Source organism: Schistocerca nitens, chromosome 6, assembly GCF_023898315.1.
Source record: "Schistocerca nitens isolate TAMUIC-IGC-003100 chromosome 6, iqSchNite1.1, whole genome shotgun sequence".
Classification (NCBI taxonomy): domain Eukaryota; kingdom Metazoa; phylum Arthropoda; class Insecta; order Orthoptera; family Acrididae; genus Schistocerca; species Schistocerca nitens.
The window spans coordinates 33,835,399-33,858,290 of NC_064619.1; the positions used below are offsets into that span (position 1 = coordinate 33,835,399).

General features: G+C 41.6%; 1 protein-coding gene across 1 annotated transcript in view; it reads left to right on the top strand.

The window, feature by feature from the left end:
* The first annotated feature begins 472 nt into the window (after window positions 1-472).
* The window catches only part of LOC126262748 (uncharacterized), a 280,472-nt gene continuing 258,052 nt past the window's right edge, over window positions 473-22,892 (top strand). Inside the window, exon 1 of the mRNA XM_049959559.1 lies at window positions 473-521. Coding sequence (XP_049815516.1) covers window positions 473-521 — 49 coding nt within the window. The remainder of the gene's footprint in view (window positions 522-22,892) is intronic.

A 22,892-nucleotide genomic window follows, 5' to 3' on the forward strand; every position in this document is an offset into this window, starting at 1 on the left:
CGAAATCTACGCTGGATTCCATTCAAGATAAGTGAAAAATTAAAGACCTTTTTACAGTGACTTCATTATTTTCTATTCTGACGATACCATCCACAGTGAATAACTTAGTTGTTGCCCGATAAAGCGAAAATATGCTGCGTGAGCAACATTATTAATCTGATTTCTAATCTACTTTGCAAGTGGTGGTATTGTTAGAACCTGCACGCTGGACAACATATGACAACAAGCTGAGTACATCCGCTGGAGCTGTGGCGGCTCGAATTGATGGCAATTTAAATAAACAACAAGCAGATCTCAACAGCTAACCAGACTGACGCAATTCGTCCACGCAGTGATGGTAGACAGCCTTCTCGTCACGTACGCCACCACTGACTGGTGTCAGCGGCGTGCCGGCTGCTTGAGATAACTGGCCAGCATAATCAGCGAGTCGGCGATAAGAAGCGTCGAGCCCGGCAACGCCTCAGTCTCCGCCATGGTGACCGACGCGATCCACCTGCTGCGCACAGCCGGCCACGCTGTAGGTATGTACGGCACGACAGCTGATTAGTCCGGCAGCCACGCTGCAAGCCTCTCTAGCGCCAACTGAAACAGAATGGAAGCTGCAGACTCAGGTGTCTACAACAACTGCAAGGGCAGCTCAAGAGCAAGTACCTACTGTAGGTTATTTGGACCTCTGACAGCTGCTTCTACAGGTACATCTACATCTACATTTATACTCCGCAAGCCACCCAACGGTGTGTGGCGGAGGGCACTTTACGTGCCACTGTCATTACCTCCCTTTCCTGTTCCAGTCGCGTATGGTTCGCGGGAAGAACGACTGTCTGAAAGCCTCCGTGCGCGCTCTAATCTCTCTAATTTTACATTCGTGATCTCCTCGGGAGGTATAAGTAGGGGGAAGCAATATATTCGATTCCTCATCCAGAAACGCACCCTCTCGAAACCTGGCGAGCAAGCTACACCGCGATGCAGAGCGCCTCTCTTGCAGAGTCTGCCACTTGAGTTTGCTAAACATCTCCGTAACGCTATCACGGTTACCAAATAACCCTGTTCCGAAACGCGCCGCTCTTCTTTGGATCTTCTCTACCTCCTCCGTCAACCCGATCTGGTACTGATCCCACACTGATGAGCAATACTCAAGTATAGGTCGAACGAGTGTTTTGTAAGCCACCTCCTTTGTTGATGGACTACATTTTCTAAGCACTCTCCCAATGAATCTCAACCTGGTACCCGCCTTACCAAGAATTAATTTTATATGATCATTCCACTTCAAATCGTTCCGCACGCATACTCCCAGATATTTTACAGAAGTAACTGCTACCAGTGTTTGTTCCGCTATCATATAATCATACAATAAAGGATCCTTCTTTCTGTGTATTCGCAATACATTACATTTGTCTATGTTAAGGGACAGTTGCCACTCCCTGCACCAAGTGCCTATCCGCTGCAGATCTTCCTGCATTTCGCTACAATTTTCTAACGCTGCAACTTCTCTGTATACTACAGCATCATCCGCTAAAAGCCGCATGGAACTTCCGACACTATCTACTAGGTCATTTATATATATTGTGAAAAGCAATGGTCCCATAACACTCCTCTGTGGCACGCCAGAGGTTACTTTAACGTCTGTAGACGTCTCTCCATTGATAACAACATGCTGTGTTCTGTTTGCTAAAAACTCATCAATCCAGCCACACAGCTGGTCTGATATTCCATAGGCTCTTACTTTGTTTATCAGGCGACAGTGCGGAACTGTATCGAACGCCTTCCGGAAGTCAAGGAAAATAGCATCTACCTGGGAGCCTGTATCTAATATTTTCTGGGTTTCATGAACAAATAAAGCAAGTTGGGTCTCACACGATCGCTGGTTCCGGAATCCATGTTGATTCCTACAGAGCAGATTCTGGGTTTCCAGAAACGACATGATACGCGAGCAGAATACATCTTCTAAAATTCTACAACAGATCGACGTCAGAGATATAGGTCTATAATTTTGCGCTTCTGCTCGACGACCCTTCTTCAAGACTGGGACTTCCTGTGCTCTTTTCCAATCATTTGGAACCCTCCGTTCCTCTAGAGACTTGCGGTACACGGCTGTTAGAAGGGGGGCAAGTTCTTTCGCGTACTCTGTGTAGAGTCGAATTGGTATCCCGTCTTGGTACTTAGCACAAACACCAGGTCACGTATTTACAACATCTGCTTGAAAGCCAGTGGACTTCGCTTAGGGCGGTGTGTCTGTCTGTTAGTTGTAGGGCTACACTCGTTTCTCAGGTATTCACCCGTGTGACCTCTGTGACGTCTTTTAATACCTTAGCATATCCTTTTCATTTCCATGTTGTCTCACAGCTTGTGCATGTTAATGTTTACCTAAAAAACCTGTTATAGAGCAACTGGTGACTGGAATATCACATAAAAAAATTAACTACTAATTAGGAAGGTCACCATTAGGCTTTATCATCTATAAAAGAATGAAACAAAAATCCACTGACTTCATGTCAAAATCGGAACAGCGAAGTTACACCTCTGCTAACGTGTTCTGGTGATGGTTGTACCATGAGGCACAGTAAAACATTCGTTAGCAGTGAAATAAATCCATTTCATTACTTTACGAACATAGAACACTGAAGAAAGTTTCCTGCCACGATTGTCTGTACTGGCCAAAACACACAAGAAGGTGTTTCAGAATTCCACCAACAAACTTCGAGGGGACGTAGAAGTTGTCTTGAGAAACATAATGATGAAAGGAACGCGTGTCCGTAAAATGCTTCCAACCACGATACAGGTTGTCAAAGGTTGAGGCGCCGGTGCCTGTATATGTATGCATATCCAAGGTGATTCCGTGATAATGTTACAACCTTTCAGGGATGGTGGAGAGGGGTAAATGTATCAATTTGAGGTATGAGACGCCGGTACAGAGACGAAGGAGTCGGAAGTTATAAGCGAAAATCGTTCTGACTTCTTTTACAGTGGAATAAATGTCCAGTATTGTTGTTGCTAAGACTGTAGGGTAGGCAGCTTTCAGAGGTGATAATATGGAAGAAAAAATGTCTACCAAACATGGGCTTTAAAATGCATACCTTAAGAACTACGACCACTTGTTCACTAGACGCTATTTGTTTCACAGTAGCGAAGATGAACAAGTGCTCGAAGTTCTTAAGGTATGTAGTTTTGTGTCCATGTTTACTGTATATTTTCACGACCACCTCTGAAATTTGCCTACCCCACATACTTATCAACAATAATATCAGCGCATGTATCCCACTTTCGGGGTGCACTCAGCCTCTTGATGCCAATTGAGGAGCTACTCGACCGAATAGTAGCGGCTCCGGTCAAAGAAAACCATCTTAAGGACCGGGAGAGCGGTGTGCTGACCACACGCCCCTCCTATCCGCATCCTCAACTGACACGGCGTTCGGGTGGTCCCGATGAGCCCCTTGTGGCCTGAAGACGGAGTGCTGATGTATCCACTGCCAGCGGTATCAGAACGATTTTCGCTTACAACTTCCGACTCTTTCCTTTCCGGACCAGGTTCCCTCACCTCAAATTGACACACTCAACCTTCGCCATCTTCCCTGACAGTCTGTAACATCTTCACGCAATCACCTTGTACGTATTTACGCACATACACGGTCGCCGGCACCTAAAATTTCGCCGCTCTGTGGTGTTGCTGGATGACGTATCTGGAAATGGGTTCCTATCCTCATTTTGTTCCTCAAGACACCTTCTATATCCCTCAAAGTATCTCAGTACAATTTTGTGTGTGTTTTCCATATAAAATATTTCCCAACCTACACTCTGCTTCCCGTGGGGCATGTCTATTGCCTATCAGAGCACATAACACCAAACGAAATTTCCTCTTACGCTTATACATTCGCACTTACTCACATACTACTGCTATAACTAAAGATATGCACTGGCAAAAGCATACTAAAAATATTTCACATAGTAACGAATACACAGGCTGGTCCATTGATCGTGATCGGGCCAAATATCTCACGAAATAAGCGTCAAACGAAAAAACTACGAAGTACGAAACTTGTCTAGCTTGAAGGGGGAAACCAGATGCTGCTATGGTTGGCCCGCTAGATGGCGCTGCCATAGGTCAAACGGATATCAATTGCGTTTTTTTTAAATTGGAACCCCCATTTTTTATTACATATTCGTGTAGTGTGTAAAGAAATAAGAATGACTAGTTCAACCCTTTTTTCGCTTTATGATAGATGGCGCTGTAATAGTCACAAACTTACGGCTCACAATTTTAGACGAACAGTTGGTAACAGGTAGGTTTTTTTAAACTAAAGTACAGAACGTAGGTACGATTGAACCTTTTATTTCGGTTGTTCCAATGTGATACATGTACCTTTGTGAACTTATCATTTCTGAGAACACATGCTGTTACAGCGTGATTACCTGTAAGTACCACATTAACGCAATAAATGCTCAAAATGATGTCCGTCAACCTCAATGCATTTGGCAATACGTGTAACGACATACCTCTCAACAGCGAGTAGTTCGCACATGCTCTGACAATGCTCTGACGCATGTTGTCAGGCGTTGTCGGTGGATCACGATAGCAAATATCCTTCAACTTTTCCCACAGAAAGAAATCCGGGGACGTGCGGCCTTCGTATGGTGCTTCGACGACCAATCCACCTGTCATGAAATATGCTATTCAATGCCGCTTCAACCGCACGCGAGCTATGTGCCAGACATCCATCATGTTGGAAGTACATCCCCATCTGTCATGCAGTGAAATATAGTAACATCGGTAGAACATTACGTAGGAAATCAGGATACATTGCACTATTTAGATTGCCATCGATAAAATGGGGGCCAATTATCCTTCCTCCCATAATGTCGCACCGTACATTAACCCGCCAATGTCGCTAATGTTCCACTTGCCGCAGCCATCGTGGATTTTCCGTTGCCCAATAGTGCAATTATGCCGATTTACGTTACCGCTGTTGGTGAATGACGCTTCGTCGCTAAATAGAATGGGTGCAAAAAATTTGTCATCGTCCCGTATTTTCTATTGTGCCCAGTGGCAGAACTGTACACGACGTTCAAAGTCGTCGCCATGCAATTCCTGGTGCATAGAAATATGGTACGGGTGCTATCGATGTTGATGTAGCATTCTCAACACCGACGTTTTTGCGATTCCAGATCCTCGCGCAATTTGTCTGCCACTGATGTGCGGATTAGCCGCGACAGCAGCTAAAACACCTACTTGGACATCATCATTTGTTGGAGGTCGTGGTTGACGTTTCACATGTGGCTGAACATTTCCTGTTTCCTTAAATAACGTAACTATCCGGCGAACGGTCCGGACACTTGGATGATGTCGTCCAGGATACCGAGCAGTATACATAGCACACGTCCGTCGGGCATTTTGATCACAATAGCCATACGTCAACACGATATCGACCTTTTCCGCAATTGGTAAACGGTGCAATTTAACACGGGTAATGTATCACGAAGCAAATACCGTCCGCACTGGAGGAATATTACGTGATACCACGTACTTATACGTTTGTGACAATTACAGCGCCATCTATCACAAAGCGAAAATAGTGGTCCAACTAAAACATTCATATTTCCTTACGTACTACACGAATATGTAATAAAAATGGGGGTTCCTATTTTAAAAAACGCAGTTGATATCCGTTTGACCTATGGCAGCGCCATCTAGCGGGCCAACCATAGCGCCATCTGGTTTCCCCCTTCAAGCTAGACAAGCTTCGTTCTTTGCAGTTTTTGTTTTTTTTTCTTTTGACGCTTATTTCGTGAGATAGTTGGCCCGTTCACGATCAATGGACCACCGTGTATATAAGCCTAGCTACTAATCCAAGTGAACTACTATATTTAAATGGAACGTATTACTCAACTAACACTGTCCAGACCCTGTGGAACATCTGTGGTATGTTGAGCTTTCAGCAGGCTAGCGTCGACATTAGATTCAACTGCTCGATTTTGAACTGAGCCAACATGCGCTCACCAAATCCCCCACCGCAAGCCACACCTTTTCGCAAAACAATAATATTATCTTGTAACTTGAGACATACGTCTGCCTTTAACAGTACTGCATATCTTTGCTCTTTTATTTATTAAATCAGATCGCTCAATGTACTTGTAGCTTTAGGATACTCGAATTCGCGTCGTGCGCAGTGTGACCGTTACGCTCTCCGTTTGAAAACCTCTCACCCACAACGGCTTCGTCGAGAAATACCCTTCTGGAATGTGTTCCCCTGGTGCCGATCGGAAATTGTCCCCTTCGGTCGTTCGCTATAGCTGACTATATATGCCCCAGCCACATCCTGCTATCTCCTCACCCTACACAGCAGTGCACCTTTACGGGATGAACTAGTCCCACTTCTACTTCCTGCAGCACCATAGTGTTTTTATAATTAGCTGACAGCATCCAGATTTCAGAATCACTTAAGCTGGATATTCTAATGTTTTGGCTGCCTCCTCGTCTCAGTGTATCGGAGAAAACAGTGTGAAGACACACAGTCAGCACGGATTCACTGAATATCGTGCTTGTCAAATACGATGAACTTTATCGACAGGTGGTCTCAAGGCGATTCCCTGCTTTTCTATTTCCCGAAGGCTTATTTGCTGAAGGCTTCGACATCGTTCTTCAGAAACGGCTTCTAAACATATCAAATGTCTATCAAACATCGCGTGAGCTATGCGACTGGATTCGTGATTACCTGTCAGGAAGGCCGTATTTCGTATTAACTGACGCAACACTGACAGGTCCTGCGAAACTGATTTAGAATATAATTAGAGTAGCTTTCTTTACTGGTAAAGATGTTGTTTACAGTGTACGAAAGTTAACACAGGATCATAACGGCTTACAAAGTGATTTATGAAGTAATTCTTAACGTTGATAAAAGCAGCAATTTTCAAGGAACAGCAAAAACTGTTAAGTCATCTACGTGAGTCTAAAGAGACTTTTTACGTGTTAAATGACACAGATACCGAAGAATTACAGTAGGAAACAAAGTGCAACGATCACATACAAAGAACTGTTGCAAAGGCGATCCAAAGACTGCGTTTTATTGCACATCTAATGCAGTGGAAAGATCCGTTTGCATACCGCGTGTCAGTCCTCTTCAAGAGTAGTGCTATAAAATGAGATATTCTTACCGGTTAAGAGTTGCAGAGGCTATCTAACATCTGCAAACAAGTGCTGTTCGTGTAGTGTTGTCGTAAAATGTGGGAGACAGTGTCACGAATGTTACAGACTCGGGGTAGCAGACTTTAGAACAAAAGCGTTTTTCTGCGGGCGAAAATGTTTCAACATATTTCAGTCAGCAACTTTCTCCTCCGAATGACTAATCATTTCATTTCCTACCACTTACATATGGAGGAATGGCGATCAGCCTAAAAGAAAATGAAAGCGCGCTTATTCGGGAAGACTTTGCTGTTCATTTTTCACACTAGCTGTTCGAGAGTAAATCGGTAGACATGCCGAGTTATCATGTGGATATAGACGAAAACGATCAGTAGATGGTTCTTCACTTCGACAACGAATCAGAAACATCTTAAACCAGAACATAGGAGAGTAGATGTAATACAGGACAATTGAAAATGAATATACCGTTAACAGCGGCAACTAATAATGCACAATAATACAACGATCAGAATTACTTGGAATGTAAAAGAAATTTCAATGGACTGGTTCATCGTTGTAGCGCATTTTGAGTTCTGGGAACTGTTTTCGGGAAAGGAGGCACACATAAAAAGTATGTCACGTAACCCTACAAATAGAATTCCGGGAGAGTCACAACGGAAGATGTAGATGGCCGCGAGCAGAACACAGCGTCATGATGCCCAACACTATCGATGCAACGGTGTGGAACGCGTTGATTTAAAAATGTGCGAATCTTCATGGCCCTCCTTGGCAGTGCTACACCTTAATAAGATATCTATGCCGTGAATGCAGTATTCATGTGTGTCATCAGTAGCGACCAGACCTTCATGCAGCAATAATCCCTTAAATATATATGCATTTATGCATAAAGAGCTGCATCAAACCAGTCTCAGGACTGAAGACCACAACAACAACAACATGCATAAATAAATCTAAAATAAGCATATAACACATGCGCGTACACTTTTCGCATAAAATGACATAAAAACTGAATTGGCATAGTATTTTCTGTGTTTGATATTCATCGTGAAGGTCCAAGGGTTACAGTAAACCTGCAGTGATGCTCGGAAACTACTACTGGACTCGCAGGAAATGATCCAAGCACAGAATGTTTGAAGCGCTACTCCCCTCGACGGAAGTAGGCATGGTGCCTGTTGTATTCAACCCCGACGCAATTTCTGTGATTCATCGTCAATATAAAGGTCCAAGGGTTAACGTAAAGCTCCAGATGTGCATCGGAAACAACTACTGCACTCCCAGCAAAGGTTCCAAGCACAGACCGTTTGCAGCTTTACTCACCTGGACAGAAGACGGCATCGTGCCTGTTGTATTTAGTACAAAAAAGAGATAGGTAAATGCCTGTGAACGATTCACAAAGAAAGACTAACAGAACACGTAAGAAAACTTATTAATTTACGAAAATCCATTGTTCTCACAGTTAGTTTTCGACTTCCCTTCTGTTGCAACACCCAACATCTATGTGTATCAGGTGTTCGAAATTAAGGTTTTCCCTCTTGTCTCGGAAAATGTGCTTGTAGCAAGAGAATCTTCTCTCTAACTCACAGGAAATCAAGCGTGTACATACAAAAGCGGCTACTTGCTGCGCTGTTAGCGACAAGTTGCTCGGAAGTTCAGTGCATTTACCTGTTAAAATTTCCTCAATTTCACAAGCATGTTCACTCTCGAGTTTTTTTTTTCTTTTAAAGTATCCTCTGAACTTTTTCCTTTACTACCTCACCAACTTTTCGAGGGACAGAATGAGATTTAGAGACTGTAGTTTTGAACACATTTAACAAACCACAAAGAGTAAATCTGCCTGTCTCCATAAAAATAATTGTAGCCGGAGAATGAGAAAAGTGAGCAGACAAACAGGCAAGATAAACTTCTATTTCTGGGTGTTGAGAACACCGGGCAGTTTGAACTGAGGCTGTACTTTTAGATCAAATGTAGAAACGACCCTCTTAACAGTTTCTAAATGTTCGGTATAGTAAATCACTGCACTGCGCGCTATGATTGGTTCTCGTGGGAGGGGAATAGTCAGCTGTTACTGCTTCGAAGGCTTATTTTCTACAATGTACTTTAAAAACACCTCCTTCACATTAGACACTAACCTGTAAACAGGATGAAAATTTGAACGAACAGTTCCAGCAAAACGATGTAACCCATAAGCAAGACAAGTGAAGTGTATCATATTGGGGAGTATAACCTTGAGAGCAATACCGGCTTTGATCATGTAACTTCTCCATCAAACACAAACAGCAATGCTCGTACTGAATGCCATTTGGCCATAGTAAATTCATGGAATCCTTAAAAAAATGGGAAAACTGCGTGACCATTTGTCATTTGAAACTTCTCTACCCCAAGCAGATACTGCTTAGACCGTACATTTATCCAAGAGACCCAATTACAGTATTTGAAATAAATCGACCCTCACTATATTTTGTTTCGTTCGTGGACACCCATACAAAATAATTTTCAATCAGATCCCTTACTTTTTAATAGTATGGTCGTAGCACTGCTGTACGTTATTTTTACAAATAGTCGATCTGTGTGGCACTTTACATTCTCTATACTTCCCAACGAAATTTCTCACAACAGGATTAGTTCATTTCCACAACGTAGTATCTGCCGAAAAAAGCTTCGCACAAATCAACAGAAAACTGAAAAACAGTAGTGTTCAACATTCGCCTAACAACATCTGGACGGGAGCACTTTTCGTGGATGGTTCAAATGGCTCTGAGCACTATGGGACATAACAGCTGTGGTCATCAGTCCCATAGAACTCAGAACTACTTAAATCTAACTAACCTAAGGACATCACACACATCCATGCCCGAGGCAGGATTCGAACCTGCGACCGTAGCAGTCGCACGGTTCCGGACTGCGCGCCTAGAACCGCGAGACCACCGCGGCCGGCCACTTTTCGTGGATGTATGTCTTACATTCTCTTAGTGTTTATTAGTGTTCACATACTGAACGACTTGGAAACGTCTTTCATTATGAACTGTTTTCTCACGCCTACGGCAATAAAGTATTTTTCCATCTGTCGTTATCATTTCCCCTTCGAACTCCCACTCATACTGTTGCACTCTCGACCGATTACTTGTTTTCACTTGTGGCATCGCATTTAATTGTGAAGAACTTAAACCGTAAAAACAAGCCGCTAGCTAGCAGTCACCACTCACCACAAATACGATCTGATTTTCTGTAGACAGAAAATGGAGTCAACTCAAAATAGGTCACTCAGGGAGGCTTAGAAAATGAGTTTTGGTCACTTTTGTGTTGCCTTAATTTAAATTTACCAAATATTATGCAATGAAACATTTTTGAAAAATCGTTTACAGATTAAAAAATAACTTTAAAACTGTTGATCCAAAATACACAGTTCCCACTAATCTTTTAATACCCATGTTGGTGCAACTCTGATGAGAGTCGAGGGAATTCCCGCAACCATGGCCACGTACTACTGAGCAAGCACGAAGAGTAACTCCTAGCAGCGAATCCGAAAAAATCATCACCAAATATAAAACAATAAGCTTTAAAAAGAAACGAAAAACTGAACACACAATTAAAATATCCATATTTTTTAAAGAATGAGTATTTTAATAAAAATACCTCTAAAATATGCAGCACCAATAAAGATTTCCGAAAGTATTAAGCTTATTTACGAAGTAGGTAAAATATGCATTTATATGCACTATAAATCCATGCCTAAACGTAAGAAAATAAGTAATTAGAACATATTATCCAAAGAGCATACTTCTCGAATCATAGAAAAAATATAAGCATTTGCATGAAAATTCTGTCCTGGTCATGAGTTACTGTTGAAACATGTCTAGGTAAAGGAGTTGTTGAGACATTTAGCCTTGTGAAGAAAAACAGACGTTGCTATTTTGTGCTGATATCACACAGAAAAAATTTTACTTTTGGTGAGTCACGCTGACGTTAAAAAAAACACGAAGGCTTAACACTATCCTACAACGGATTATTGTACTGGTGAATCTTGCTTCATCGCTAAAAATTAGACGTGCAGCTTTGCCACAGCGTAATTTGCACGATTAACGTAGTCTTACTATTTGAAATCCTGTAAATTTTCTATTACGTACGTTTCACTTTCAACTTGGTTTGGGGCATTTGTAGCTCCATACTAGCTTCGTACATAGATTTCCATTGACTAAGTTCAAAAGAAAGAATATTTCAATGTTTTGTGTTGATACACATGGCCGGCCGCTAAGTTTTCCTTTACAGGAACATCGTGTTTCTCAAAATCTCTGATGCCATCTGTGGATTTTTGTTGCACTTCGAGGTACTTGATTGTAACGCTGACGAAATCTTCTCTGAACTGCCGTGAGAGGACGACTACTGTTAAATTGTAACACTCAAAAGGCCTCTTATACTGGGTTCATCATTATTTCCACTAACGACACGAACTTGGTGCTTAAACGCATACCCGCGCTTACCCTAGCTTAAGATTTACTGCGCTTGCGTAACGATCGATATTTCGAACTTACTTTTGCATTCTGTGCAATTGTTATAGATGTATCGCTATGCATCTGTATCTACATCTACGTGACTGCTCTACATTTCGCACTTAAGGGCGTGGCAGAAGATTGATCGAACCACCTACAAACCGATTCTCTACCGTTTTACTTTCGAACGTCGCGTGGGAGAAACAACCATTTAAATCTAAGCATACAAGCCCTAATTTCTCTTCTTTTGCTACGGTGATGATTTCTGCCTACGTACACCGCCCCAGTAAAACACTTTCACAATCAGAGGAGAAAGTCTGTGACTGAAATTTTGTGAAAAAGGTCTCGTCCCGAGGAGAAACGCGTTTCTTTTAATGATTGCCTCCCTAACTCGCTTATCATATCAGTGACACTTCTCCCCTATTTCGTCATAATTTAACATAAGCTGCTCTTACTTGATTTGTTCGATGTCCTCTGTCGGTCATGTCTGGTAAGGATTCCACACGACACAGCAATACACTAGTGAGTGTGTACAAGAGTACTGTAGGTACTGTTGTTAGTAGATCTATAGCGTCTTCTAGGTGTTCTACCAGTAAATGCAGTCTTCATGATGGTTCCATTTTAAGTTGTTCGTAATTATAATTTGTAGGTATCTAAATCCACTGACAGCTTTTAGATGTGTGATTTATCGTGTTACCCAAATTTAACGGATTTCTTTTAGTACTCGTTTGAATGACTTCACGTGTTTCCATATTTAGCCACTCTCGCGTGATTTATGATAATATAAAATATTTTTCTCTTTCTTTTTATGTTAATCTCGTTATTAAGTGGTGGGCTTTCCTCAGAATTAATTACTAATTTGATTATTAGTTTAATTTTTTCTTTGATTTGAATTAAAAAGCTTTTTGTAAGATGCTTTGTTCAATGAAAGTTAATCCTTAGAAAAATCATTAATCACGTTAATAATTGTAAGACACACTGGTCTTGTAACACGTTACGAATAAGCTGAAAAATGAAATAAACTGTTTTAGGTTCTTGCCTCGGCTAAACGTTACTGCTCAACCATGAGATCTCTGATTATTATTTGAGTTTGCCCACATACGCGCGAGAGAATAATTTCTTACCATTTTATTTCGTGATGCATTGTAGTCTGAGTCGTGGCTCTGGATCTCGGCTGTTAAACTGAAAATAAAAATCTTAAAGCTATGTCCTCCGTTGCCGCTGCTGGCGGCTGTCGAAAAAATGTGTATTATAACTGAAGCGGGCGAATTATTCGCTTCCGCTAATTTCATAAATTAATGGCGGCTGTGGCTGCAATTGTTGTTCTGAAAATAACTTGATTTACTGATATTCAAAGAGAGTGGACGTGAGATAGGGCTCACGTCCTAAAATTAAAAGTGAACAACAGCATGAAACTAATATATTATCTGATTACAAGTACAATAATGCTTACATTCAACAGTACTCACCAAGATGTCCGACTAATCGAATCGAAAAGAAGAGAGAAAGTGATAACGGATAAAAGATGACAAAAGATGTTTTCTTTTCCATCTACGTGGTTCATTATTGTTAGAGTGCATATTTCTTATTTAATGCACTCGAAAATGACGCACAGAATTTTATATTATAATAATAGTAATAACAATAATAATACACATGAGAGAAAATGACATATCGCCTGAGCGGTTAATGTTCACGTATAATCATATAATAAATGTTTTTTCCAAATACCACTTCCAAGTTTTTGTAATATTTCTACTGGGGACGGTACACCACTTTTTGCATCATACAGATAGCACGACTAACAAGGGAACCTACCCATCGCACCCCCCTCAGATTTGGTTATAAATTGACACAGTGGATAGGTCTTGAAAAACTGAACACAGATCAATCGAGAAAACAGGAAGAAGTTGTGTGGAACTATGAAAAAATAAGCAAAATATACAAACTGAGTAGTCCATGTGGAAGATACGCAACATATAGGACAACAATAGCTGATGAGCGCCGTGGTCTCGTGGTTAGAGTCAGCAATTGCGGAACGTAAGGTCTTTGGTTCGAATCCTCACTCGAGTTAAAATTTTACTTTCTTTATTTTCGCAAAGTTACGATCTGTCCGTTCATTCATTGACGTCTCTGTTCACTGCAATAAGTTTAGTGTCTGTGTGTTGCGACCGCACCGCAAAACCGTGCGATTAGTAGACGAAAGGACGTACCTCTCCAATAGGAACCGAGAACATTTGATCGCAAGGTCATAGGTCAACCGTTTCCTCCACAGGAAAACACGTCTGATATATTCTTTACGACACTGGTGACGGCATGTGCGTCACATGACAGGAATATGTTGTCGACCCACCTAACTTGCACACTTGGCGAATGGGTAAAAAGATTCTTCTACGTTGCCCGATTTAGGTTTTCTTGTGGATGTGATAATCACTCCAAAAAAAGTGATGAAAACAGAAGAGTTTGTCACATAAACTGCGTCAAATGAATGCAACAGTTTCAGAGTCGCACAGTTTTCCCTGTGCTCTGTCAAAACATATGTTTTTCACGTTTTCAAATGTTTCCGTGCGTAGACCGTCAAATTCTGTATATGTCCAAGCAAATCTGAACATGTCCTGGAATTTTGGAGAGCGAAGTTGATTATGTGTGAGTGCCTGAACTTTGATAATTATCTGAAAATAAAAAATTAAAACTTTCACCCGAGAGAAGATTTGAACCAAGGACTTCTCGTTCCACAGCTGCTCACGCTAATCACGGGACCACGGCGCTCGTCAGCTCACATTCTCCTTTATGTTGCCTATCTTGCGCATGGACTACTCAGTTTGTATATGATGCTTATTTTTTTCATAGTTCCACACAACTTCTTCCTGTTTTCTCGATTGATCTGTGTTCAGTTTTTCAAGGCCTATCCCTGTGCCAACTTATAACTAAATCTGAGGGGGGTGCGATGGGGAGGTTCCCTTGTATGTAATTTTGCAACTTGTTTTGATTTTCTGTTAACTTAAACAGACGGTAAATGCCATCATCATCTGTAAGCAGTCTAAGACGGTTGTTTAGATTGTCTCCTAAATCGTTTGCATATTAGGAACAGAAGAAGGCCTACACCACTTCCCTAGGGAACGCCTGACATTTCTGTTTTGCTCGATGACTTTTCGTCGATCATTACGAACAGTGCCTTTCTGACATGCGATCAGGTATCCAGTAGCACAACTGAGACGGCACTCCGTAGGCGTGCAATCTGATTTGAAATCTCTTGTGAGGAATGGTGTTAAAATCTAGAGATACGGATTAAATCTGAGATATTCTGTCGGTAACACTCATTACTTCACGCGGGTAAAGAACTAGTTGTGTATTAGAAGAACTATATTTTTTGTACCCGTGCAATTTTTCAATAGTTTATCGTTACCTACCAAGTAGTTCATGATGTTCGAACAAAGATTATGTCCCAAAATTAAACTACAAATCGACGTCTCTGATATGGGTCTGTAATTCATCGTACGACTCCTATACCCTTTCGTGAGTATTGGTGTGACCTGTGCAACTTGCAGTCTGCGGACACGGATCTTCCGTCGAGCGAACGGATGTGGAGGACTGCTATGTATGGAGCTTCTGTATCAGCATATTCTGAAAGGAAATCAAATGGTGTACATTCTGGAGTGGAAGACTTCCCTTTATCACACAACCTAAGCTGCTTCTTTACACCAAAGAGATCTACCTCTAAATTAATCACGTGTAGGGCTGTTCTTAATTAAAAATCTGCAATATTTACTTCACCTTCTTCGGCGAAGGAAATTCGGAAAACTGTGTTTAATGAATGCACTTTGTAACGTCCCACCGTTTAGTGAGTTGTTAAAAATGGTTTAAATACCTGTGAATATCTTGCCTTCAGTGTCCCTCGACGACTCCCCACATGAGCTAAAATATGCTTGTTCAATAAATACACGATCCCATAATGGATTTCATTACAATGATGCAGGCTGCAACTGAAGTAAAGTAAGTACGTAGATTTATTCATTTCAGAACCTGTATGTCATGAGCTCATGATCAATGTTCGGTGTAATAAGCCTCGTCGTTACTACTACAGCTAACCGACGGAAGCACATACTACACTGGCGATATTAAATAGTCCAGATGCAGTAATTTGATAGAAATGCGTGTGTGAGGTCCATTGCATTGTTCAACACTAATACTCAAGAATGTACGAATATCAAGTCACATATCGTTCTGCCTTTTGCGATATTAAATCGAACTGTTTAACATTCCGAAATAATCCGTCCCTGCACTGTTCTCATATGCTGTTTTAGACAATGTCCAACACACGAGTTGCTCTATTGTAAATCCAAACCTGAATCATGCACCAAGAACTTATCTCAACTGTACACACAGATCTCTCTTCTAGTGGATCCAACACTCGTCTGCCCTAACAATACTCGAGGCCGAATATTTATGCTCTTCCTACAATGCACTAAACTTAACTAAACCAAACTCCACCCGCACAGGCCACGAAGGCCCAAAGGTACCGACTGACCTCAGCCCACAGGCGTCACTGGATGCGGATATGGAGGCGCATGTGGTCAGCACACCTCTCTCCCGGCCGAATGTCAGTTTCCCCTACAATGTACTACTGGTTATAATAATGCAAAACATAACTTATAATATGATATAGTTTAACAACATTATCAAACACTCTATAATGTTCCCTACTTTGCTAGAAGAAGTTAAAGACATTTTCTAAGCACATAAAAGTCACAATAATATTGAAATTGCAGAAATAAGCATTCTAACATTCCTAAATGATCAGTTATCTATATTTTGTTAATTAGGCTGTAAATTTAATTCCTACCATTTACAGATGATGAGAACGAAATATATTATTCTTGTATCTAAACATTTTCCAAATATTACTTTCGAGAATCTTATTTTGATTGTTGATGTACAAAGGGTATTGTAACTACTATTGTTTGGTATACCTATTATTCTTCTAAAAGCCTGTTTCCTATTATCGAAAAGTAATTGAATTTAATTATAGCTGGAGATATCATCATCATCATCATCATCATCATCACCATCATCAGCCAATTCAATCATTAAATGATGTGGCCTCTTCGGGTCGTGGATTCAGGTAGGCTTTCAGCAGTCTTCTCCAAGTGGTACGGTCTTGGGCAGTTCTCTGCCAGGTGTTACCAGCGATCTTCTTGATGTCTTTGTCCCATCTGTCTGGTGGTCTTCCTCTAGGCCTCCGGTGCTCCCTCGGACTCCACTCCAGTACCAGCTTCGTCCATCTGTTGTCTTTTCTTCTTGCGACGTGGCCAGCCCACTGCCATTTCAAGGAACCTACTGTTTCTAAGATGTCAATAACCTTCGTCACAGACCGGATGTCATCTGCCCTTTTCCTGTCCTTTCTTGTATAGCCCAGCATTGATCTCTCCATGGCTCTCTGTGCTGTCCTAAGTTTCCCTTTTGTAAATGAGTTCAGTGTCCATGTCTCGCAGCCATACGTCATCACAGGAAGAATGGATATATGTATGGAGATATAAGGGTATTGATCTAATAATGCAGGGGTGGTAACCATAAGCCTGGAATGTTACAGCTTGAGTGGCACTGTCATCGGTAACAGACTCCAAGAAAAAAGTAACGACACATCACAAAGGGATTGCTCGACTGGAACGGATATCCGCAGAGGTGATGTGCATGAATAGACAAAAAAAAATAATAACTTCAGAAAAATTGGATGTTGTTGTTGTTGTGGTCTTCAGTCCTGAGACTGGTTTGATGCAGCTCTCCATGCTACTCTATTCTGTGCAAGCTTCTTCATCTCCCAGTACTTACTGCAACCTACACCCTTCTGAATCTGCTTAGTGTATTCATCTCTCGGTCTCCCTCTACGATTTTTACCCTCCACGCTGCCCTCCAATGCTAAATTTGTGATCCCTTGATGCCTCAAAACATGTCCTACCAACCGACCCCTTCTTCTAGTCAAGTTGTGCCACAAACTTCCCTTCTCCCCAATCCTATTCAATACCTCCTCATTAGTTACGTGATCTACCCACCTTATCTTCAGCATTCTTCTGTAGCACCACATTTCGAAAGCTTCTATTCTCTTCTTGTCCAAAGTATTTATCGTCCATGTTTCACTTCCATACATGGCTACACTCCATACAAATACTTTCAGAAACGACTTCCTGACACTTAAATCTATACTCGATGTTAACAAATTTCTCTTCTTCAGCAACGATTTCCTTGCCATTGCCAGTCTACATTTTATATCCTCTCTACTTCGACCACCATCAGTTATTTTACTCCCTAAATAGCAAAACTCCTTTACTACTTTAAGTGTCTCATTTCCTAATCTAATTCCCTCAGGATCACCCGATTTAATTTGACTACATTCCATTATCCTCGTTTTGCTTTTGTTGATGTTCATCTTATATCCTCCTTTCAAGACACTGTCCATTCCGTTCAACTGCTCTTCCAAGTCCTTTGCTGTCTCTGACAGAATTACAATGTCATCGGCGAACCTCAAAGTTTTTACTTCTTCTCCATGAATTTTAATACCTACTCCGAACTTTTCTTTTGTTTCCTTTACTGCTTGCTAAAAATTGGATAATTTACTCAAAGGAAAGAGCTTTACAAACTGAGAAGGTCGATAATGCGTTGACCAACCTCTTGCCCTTATGTTGTTGTCTGTCCTCCTGCGGGAAATAGTGTCAAATTTTGTCCGACTGTCGCTTCAGATTGTCAAAATTCCGAACTGGTTGGAAGGCAGTGCCCATAATGCTCCAAACGTTCTCAACTAGGGAAAGATCTGGTGACCTTGTTGTCGTGTTTGGCAAGCACGAAGACCAGCCGTGCGCTAGTGGGCATTATCTTGCTGAAATGTAAGCCCCGAATGGCTTGCCATAAAGAGCGAGAAAACGGGGTGCACAATACCGTCCACGTACCGCTGTTCTGTAAAGGTGCCGCGAATAACAACCAGGGGGGTCCTGCTACAAAATGAAGTGGCACCCCAGACCATCACTTCCGGTTGTCGGGCCATATCGGGGGCGACAGTCAGGTTGGTAACCCATCGCTGCCTGGGGCGTCTCCAAACACATCTTCGATAGTAAAAAAAAAAAAAAAAAAGTTCAGATGTGTGTGAAATCTTATGGGACTTAACTGCTAAGGTCATCGGCCCCTAAGCTTACACACTACTTAACCTAAATTATCCTAAGGACCAACACACAGACACCCATGCCCGATGGAGGACTCGAAACTCTGGCGGGTTCAGCCGCACACTTCATGACTGTAGCGCTCTAGACCGATCGGCTAATCCCGCGCCGCTCTTCGCTAGTCATTGGGGCTCATTTAGAAGCAGGAAACATCAGTTAAGACAACTCCGCTACAGTCAATGATATTACAGACAATGGAAGTGTCTGGAGTCGGCCCAAACAGCGGTGGCGGTCGGATCATATGAGAACCATGTGTTCTGAATACTAGTCGGTAAACAGAGTGTGTCCTGGCAACAGATCGTGCACCGTTGCTGTGCCTCCGTGAAATCTAGAGAGCGCTACTTTTAGCAGCTATTACCAATGTACAACTTTATGAAAGTTGAGCATATAGGTAGAATTATGGTGTACATTGCTGGTGAAACTGAATTGTGTTCGTTTGTAAGTAGGCTGTTTATGTTTTCTTATTGGCAACGTTACGTAGCGCTCTGTATGAAAATCACTGGCTGTGCTGTGTGCAGTCTGTGGCTAGTTTGCATTGTTGTCTGCCATTGTAGTGTTGGGCAGCTGGATGTGAACAGCGCGTAGTGTTGCGCAGTTGCAGGTGAGCCGCCAGCAGTGGTGGATGTGGGGAGAGAAATGGCGGAGTTTTGAAATTTGTAAGACTGGATGTCTTGAACTGCTATATATATTATGACTTTTGATGACTATTAACGTAAATACATTGTTTGTTCTCTATAAAAATCTTTCATTTGCTAACTATGCCTATCAGTAGTTAGTGCCTTCCGTAGTTTGAATCTTTTATTTAGCTGGCAGTAGTGGCGCTCGCTCTATTGCAGTAGTTCGAGTAACCAAGATTTTTGTGAGGTAAGTGATTTGTGAAAGGTATAGGTTAATGTTAGTCAGGGCCATTCTTTTGTAGGGATTTTTGAAAGTCCGATTGCGTTGCGCTAAAAATATTGTGTGTCAGTTTAAGCAAAGTCATGTATAAATTTTTCTAAGGGGACGTTTCACTTTTTCAGTTGTAAATTAGGAATCAGTTGTCTCTTGACCAGGGTCGTTCTCCATCAACACAGAAAGTTTATATCACTTAGAAAACCATTCATCTCATAATACCAGAAAGTTTTGTTCGTCAGTAAGGGGTACGAATGATCAGTGCGCACACTGGAACCGAAACATAAGATGGCAGAAAGAAGGTTGCAATACTGATTTCGGTCTCCCGAAATTATTGTACTGCGGAAACAGCAAGACTTTTTTGTAGCCGTCCGGGGTGGCCGAGCATTTCTGGGCGCTACAGTCTGGAACCCCGCGACTGCTGCGGTCGCAGGTTCGAATCCTGCCTCGGGCGTGGATGTGTGTGATGCCCTTAGGTTAGTTAGGTTTAAGTAGTCCTAACGTCTGGAGGACTGATGACCTCAGATGTTAAATCCCACAGTGCTTAGCACCATATGAACCATTTTGACAGTCACTGTCTCTAAGAAAATAAAGGTAACCATAGACTAAATTCTTCAATTATGACGCCTTTCTGTGGCTTTCCTCTACCAATAAGAGACGATATTAGCTTTTAGCTCAGTTGCATTTCTTCCACAAAAGTAATTGTGGTGTCACTGCCAGACACCACACTTGCTAGGTGGTAGCTCAAATCGGCCGCGGTCCATTAGTACATGTCGGACCCGCGTGTCGCCACTGTGTGATCGCAGACCGAGCGCCACCACAAGGCAGGTCTCGAGAGACGTACTAGCACTCGCCCCAGTTGTACGACGACGTTGCTAGCGACTACACTGACGAAGCCTTTCTCTCATTTGCCGAGAGACAGTTAGAATAGCCTTCAGCTAAGTTAATGGCTACGACCTAGCAAGGCGCCTTTTGTACCATTACATGTATCTCAAGATAGTCTCACTTGTATCATCAAGAATGCTGTATACCAAAGGACGATATAAAAGTTAAGTGTTCTAGTAGCTACGTTCTTTTCTTTATCACATTCATTACGAATCCTGTTCCAGACTTAACGCCAGACGGCGTGAGTTGACGCGTGCCCTTTCGGCTACTTCACTGTGGACTGGCTGCCTTAACAGTCCACTACAGTAATGATGTCGAGTTTTCCTAAAATGTTTTAAGTTTCTCACATTAGCTGCAAATAAATTAGGTAGATCACCAGATATGACACACTTAGGAGTAATTTCGCATACCTGAATTCCTATAAATCTGCGCTGTGTAAGTTTTTTGACTGCCCTATATCAGATCTTATCTCAGTACGACAATGAGAGGAAAGGGAAACTTTTGTGGCCAAGGTGGGTGAACTGTTCTCGTGTTCCGGGAATTGTCTGTAGGATACCACAAGAAGCCTACATGGACGTGGGACCTATTTGTTCCGAACCCCACGTCGTTCACAATGTGATGACAAAATTCCTTGGAGAGCGATATGCACGAATGGAGGTGGCGGTGGTATCGCGTACACAAGGTATAAAAGGGCACTGCATTGGCGCAGCTGACGTTTGTACTCTGGTGATTCATGGGGAATGTTTCCAACGTGAATGACCGTACGACAGGAACTAAAAGACTTTTGACGCGGAGTGATAGTTCGAGCTACATGCATGGTACACTCCATTTCAGAAATTATTAGGGAATTTCAAATTCCGAGACCTAGAGTATCAACAGCGTGGCGAGTTACCATATTTCACACATTGCCTCTCACCATAGCCAACGCAGTGGCCGACGGCATTCGCTTAAGGGGCTCCGGAAAGGCTCAAAATCATGAAAAGTTCAATTTTTACTTTTTTGCGTTTTCTGAATCTGCAGACTATTACCTTTTAATAGATATATAATTTATTCAATTCCGAAGACTACAACTATTTTTAAATTTTTTTTTGAAATGTGTTCTACATGGGCGTGACCCACTGTGGCGCTGTTAAACTGCTGTCAAATGGCGTTATTATTAACGTCCGTGTTCATCAGGTACATTTTAGTGATGTGAGATAAAGTATGTGTTGTGGCTAACCTGTGATGGTTCAATATATATCGCTGGTGTGATTGTCGATTGTTTCATGTTTATTTACTCTGTCGTTATCTAGAAAATATTCGTAATTAATTTTGTTTCTTGAGTCTCTGTTTTGTTGAAGTATAATAATGAGTAAAAGTAAAGTTATTAGAAATCCTCTGAAGGCTTTTAAGAAAAGGAGAAATGTTAGAAAGCCAAAGGTATGTGTTATTACTGTAAACAATAAAGACGATGAAAATCCCCAACATAGCTTGTGTCCCAAAGAAGAAGACAGTTGGTGTAAATATAACAAAGGATTGCTAACTGGTGAAGTGTACACTCATAAGCATAGTCTGCCTCATGCAATTATGGAGGTGATAAAACCTATTTTCAGAGACTTAGCAGCACCTGAACTGTTGAAAAAGTGTATTCACGGTAAAACTCAAAACCCCAATGGAAGTGTAAATAGTGTTATATGGTCGAGAATCCCCAAGACTGTATTTGTTGGAATAGAAACACTTCACTTTGGTGTGTATGATGCTGTTGCGACTTTCAATGATGGCAACATTGTAAGGTGCAAGGTATTTAGAAATATGGGAATGAAGATAGGTTCTAACATGGTACGAGCGATGCTTGCTTTAGACAAGGAACGCCTTCGGGCTGCAGACAGGGCTGTAAAGAGTCTAGAAATACAAGCAAGAGTAAACAGGAGGAGGAACAAGAGGAAGCTCGAGGAGGAGTTTGCAGAGGATGAAGATAATCCATCCTATGGACCTGGAATGCACTAAAAAGTTAATCCAATCTTTGTCGCTCGATTCCCAAAACTTTTATTTTCTCATACTAATTACATGTTTTCTAAGGATCTTCCAAACATATTTGTTTGAAACTTTCAGTAAATGTTACACAGTACCTTCTGCATAATTTAACACAGCCTTTTTCCAAAAAACTGTATATTTTTGAATATATAAATAAAAAATTGCAAAAAAATGTTGTGAATTTTCATTACAATTGAAAAAAAATCATCTTTAATAACTGAACAAAAATTTTGTAAAATCCCTGTGTTAAGTTGTAGCCCATATTCCAATAAA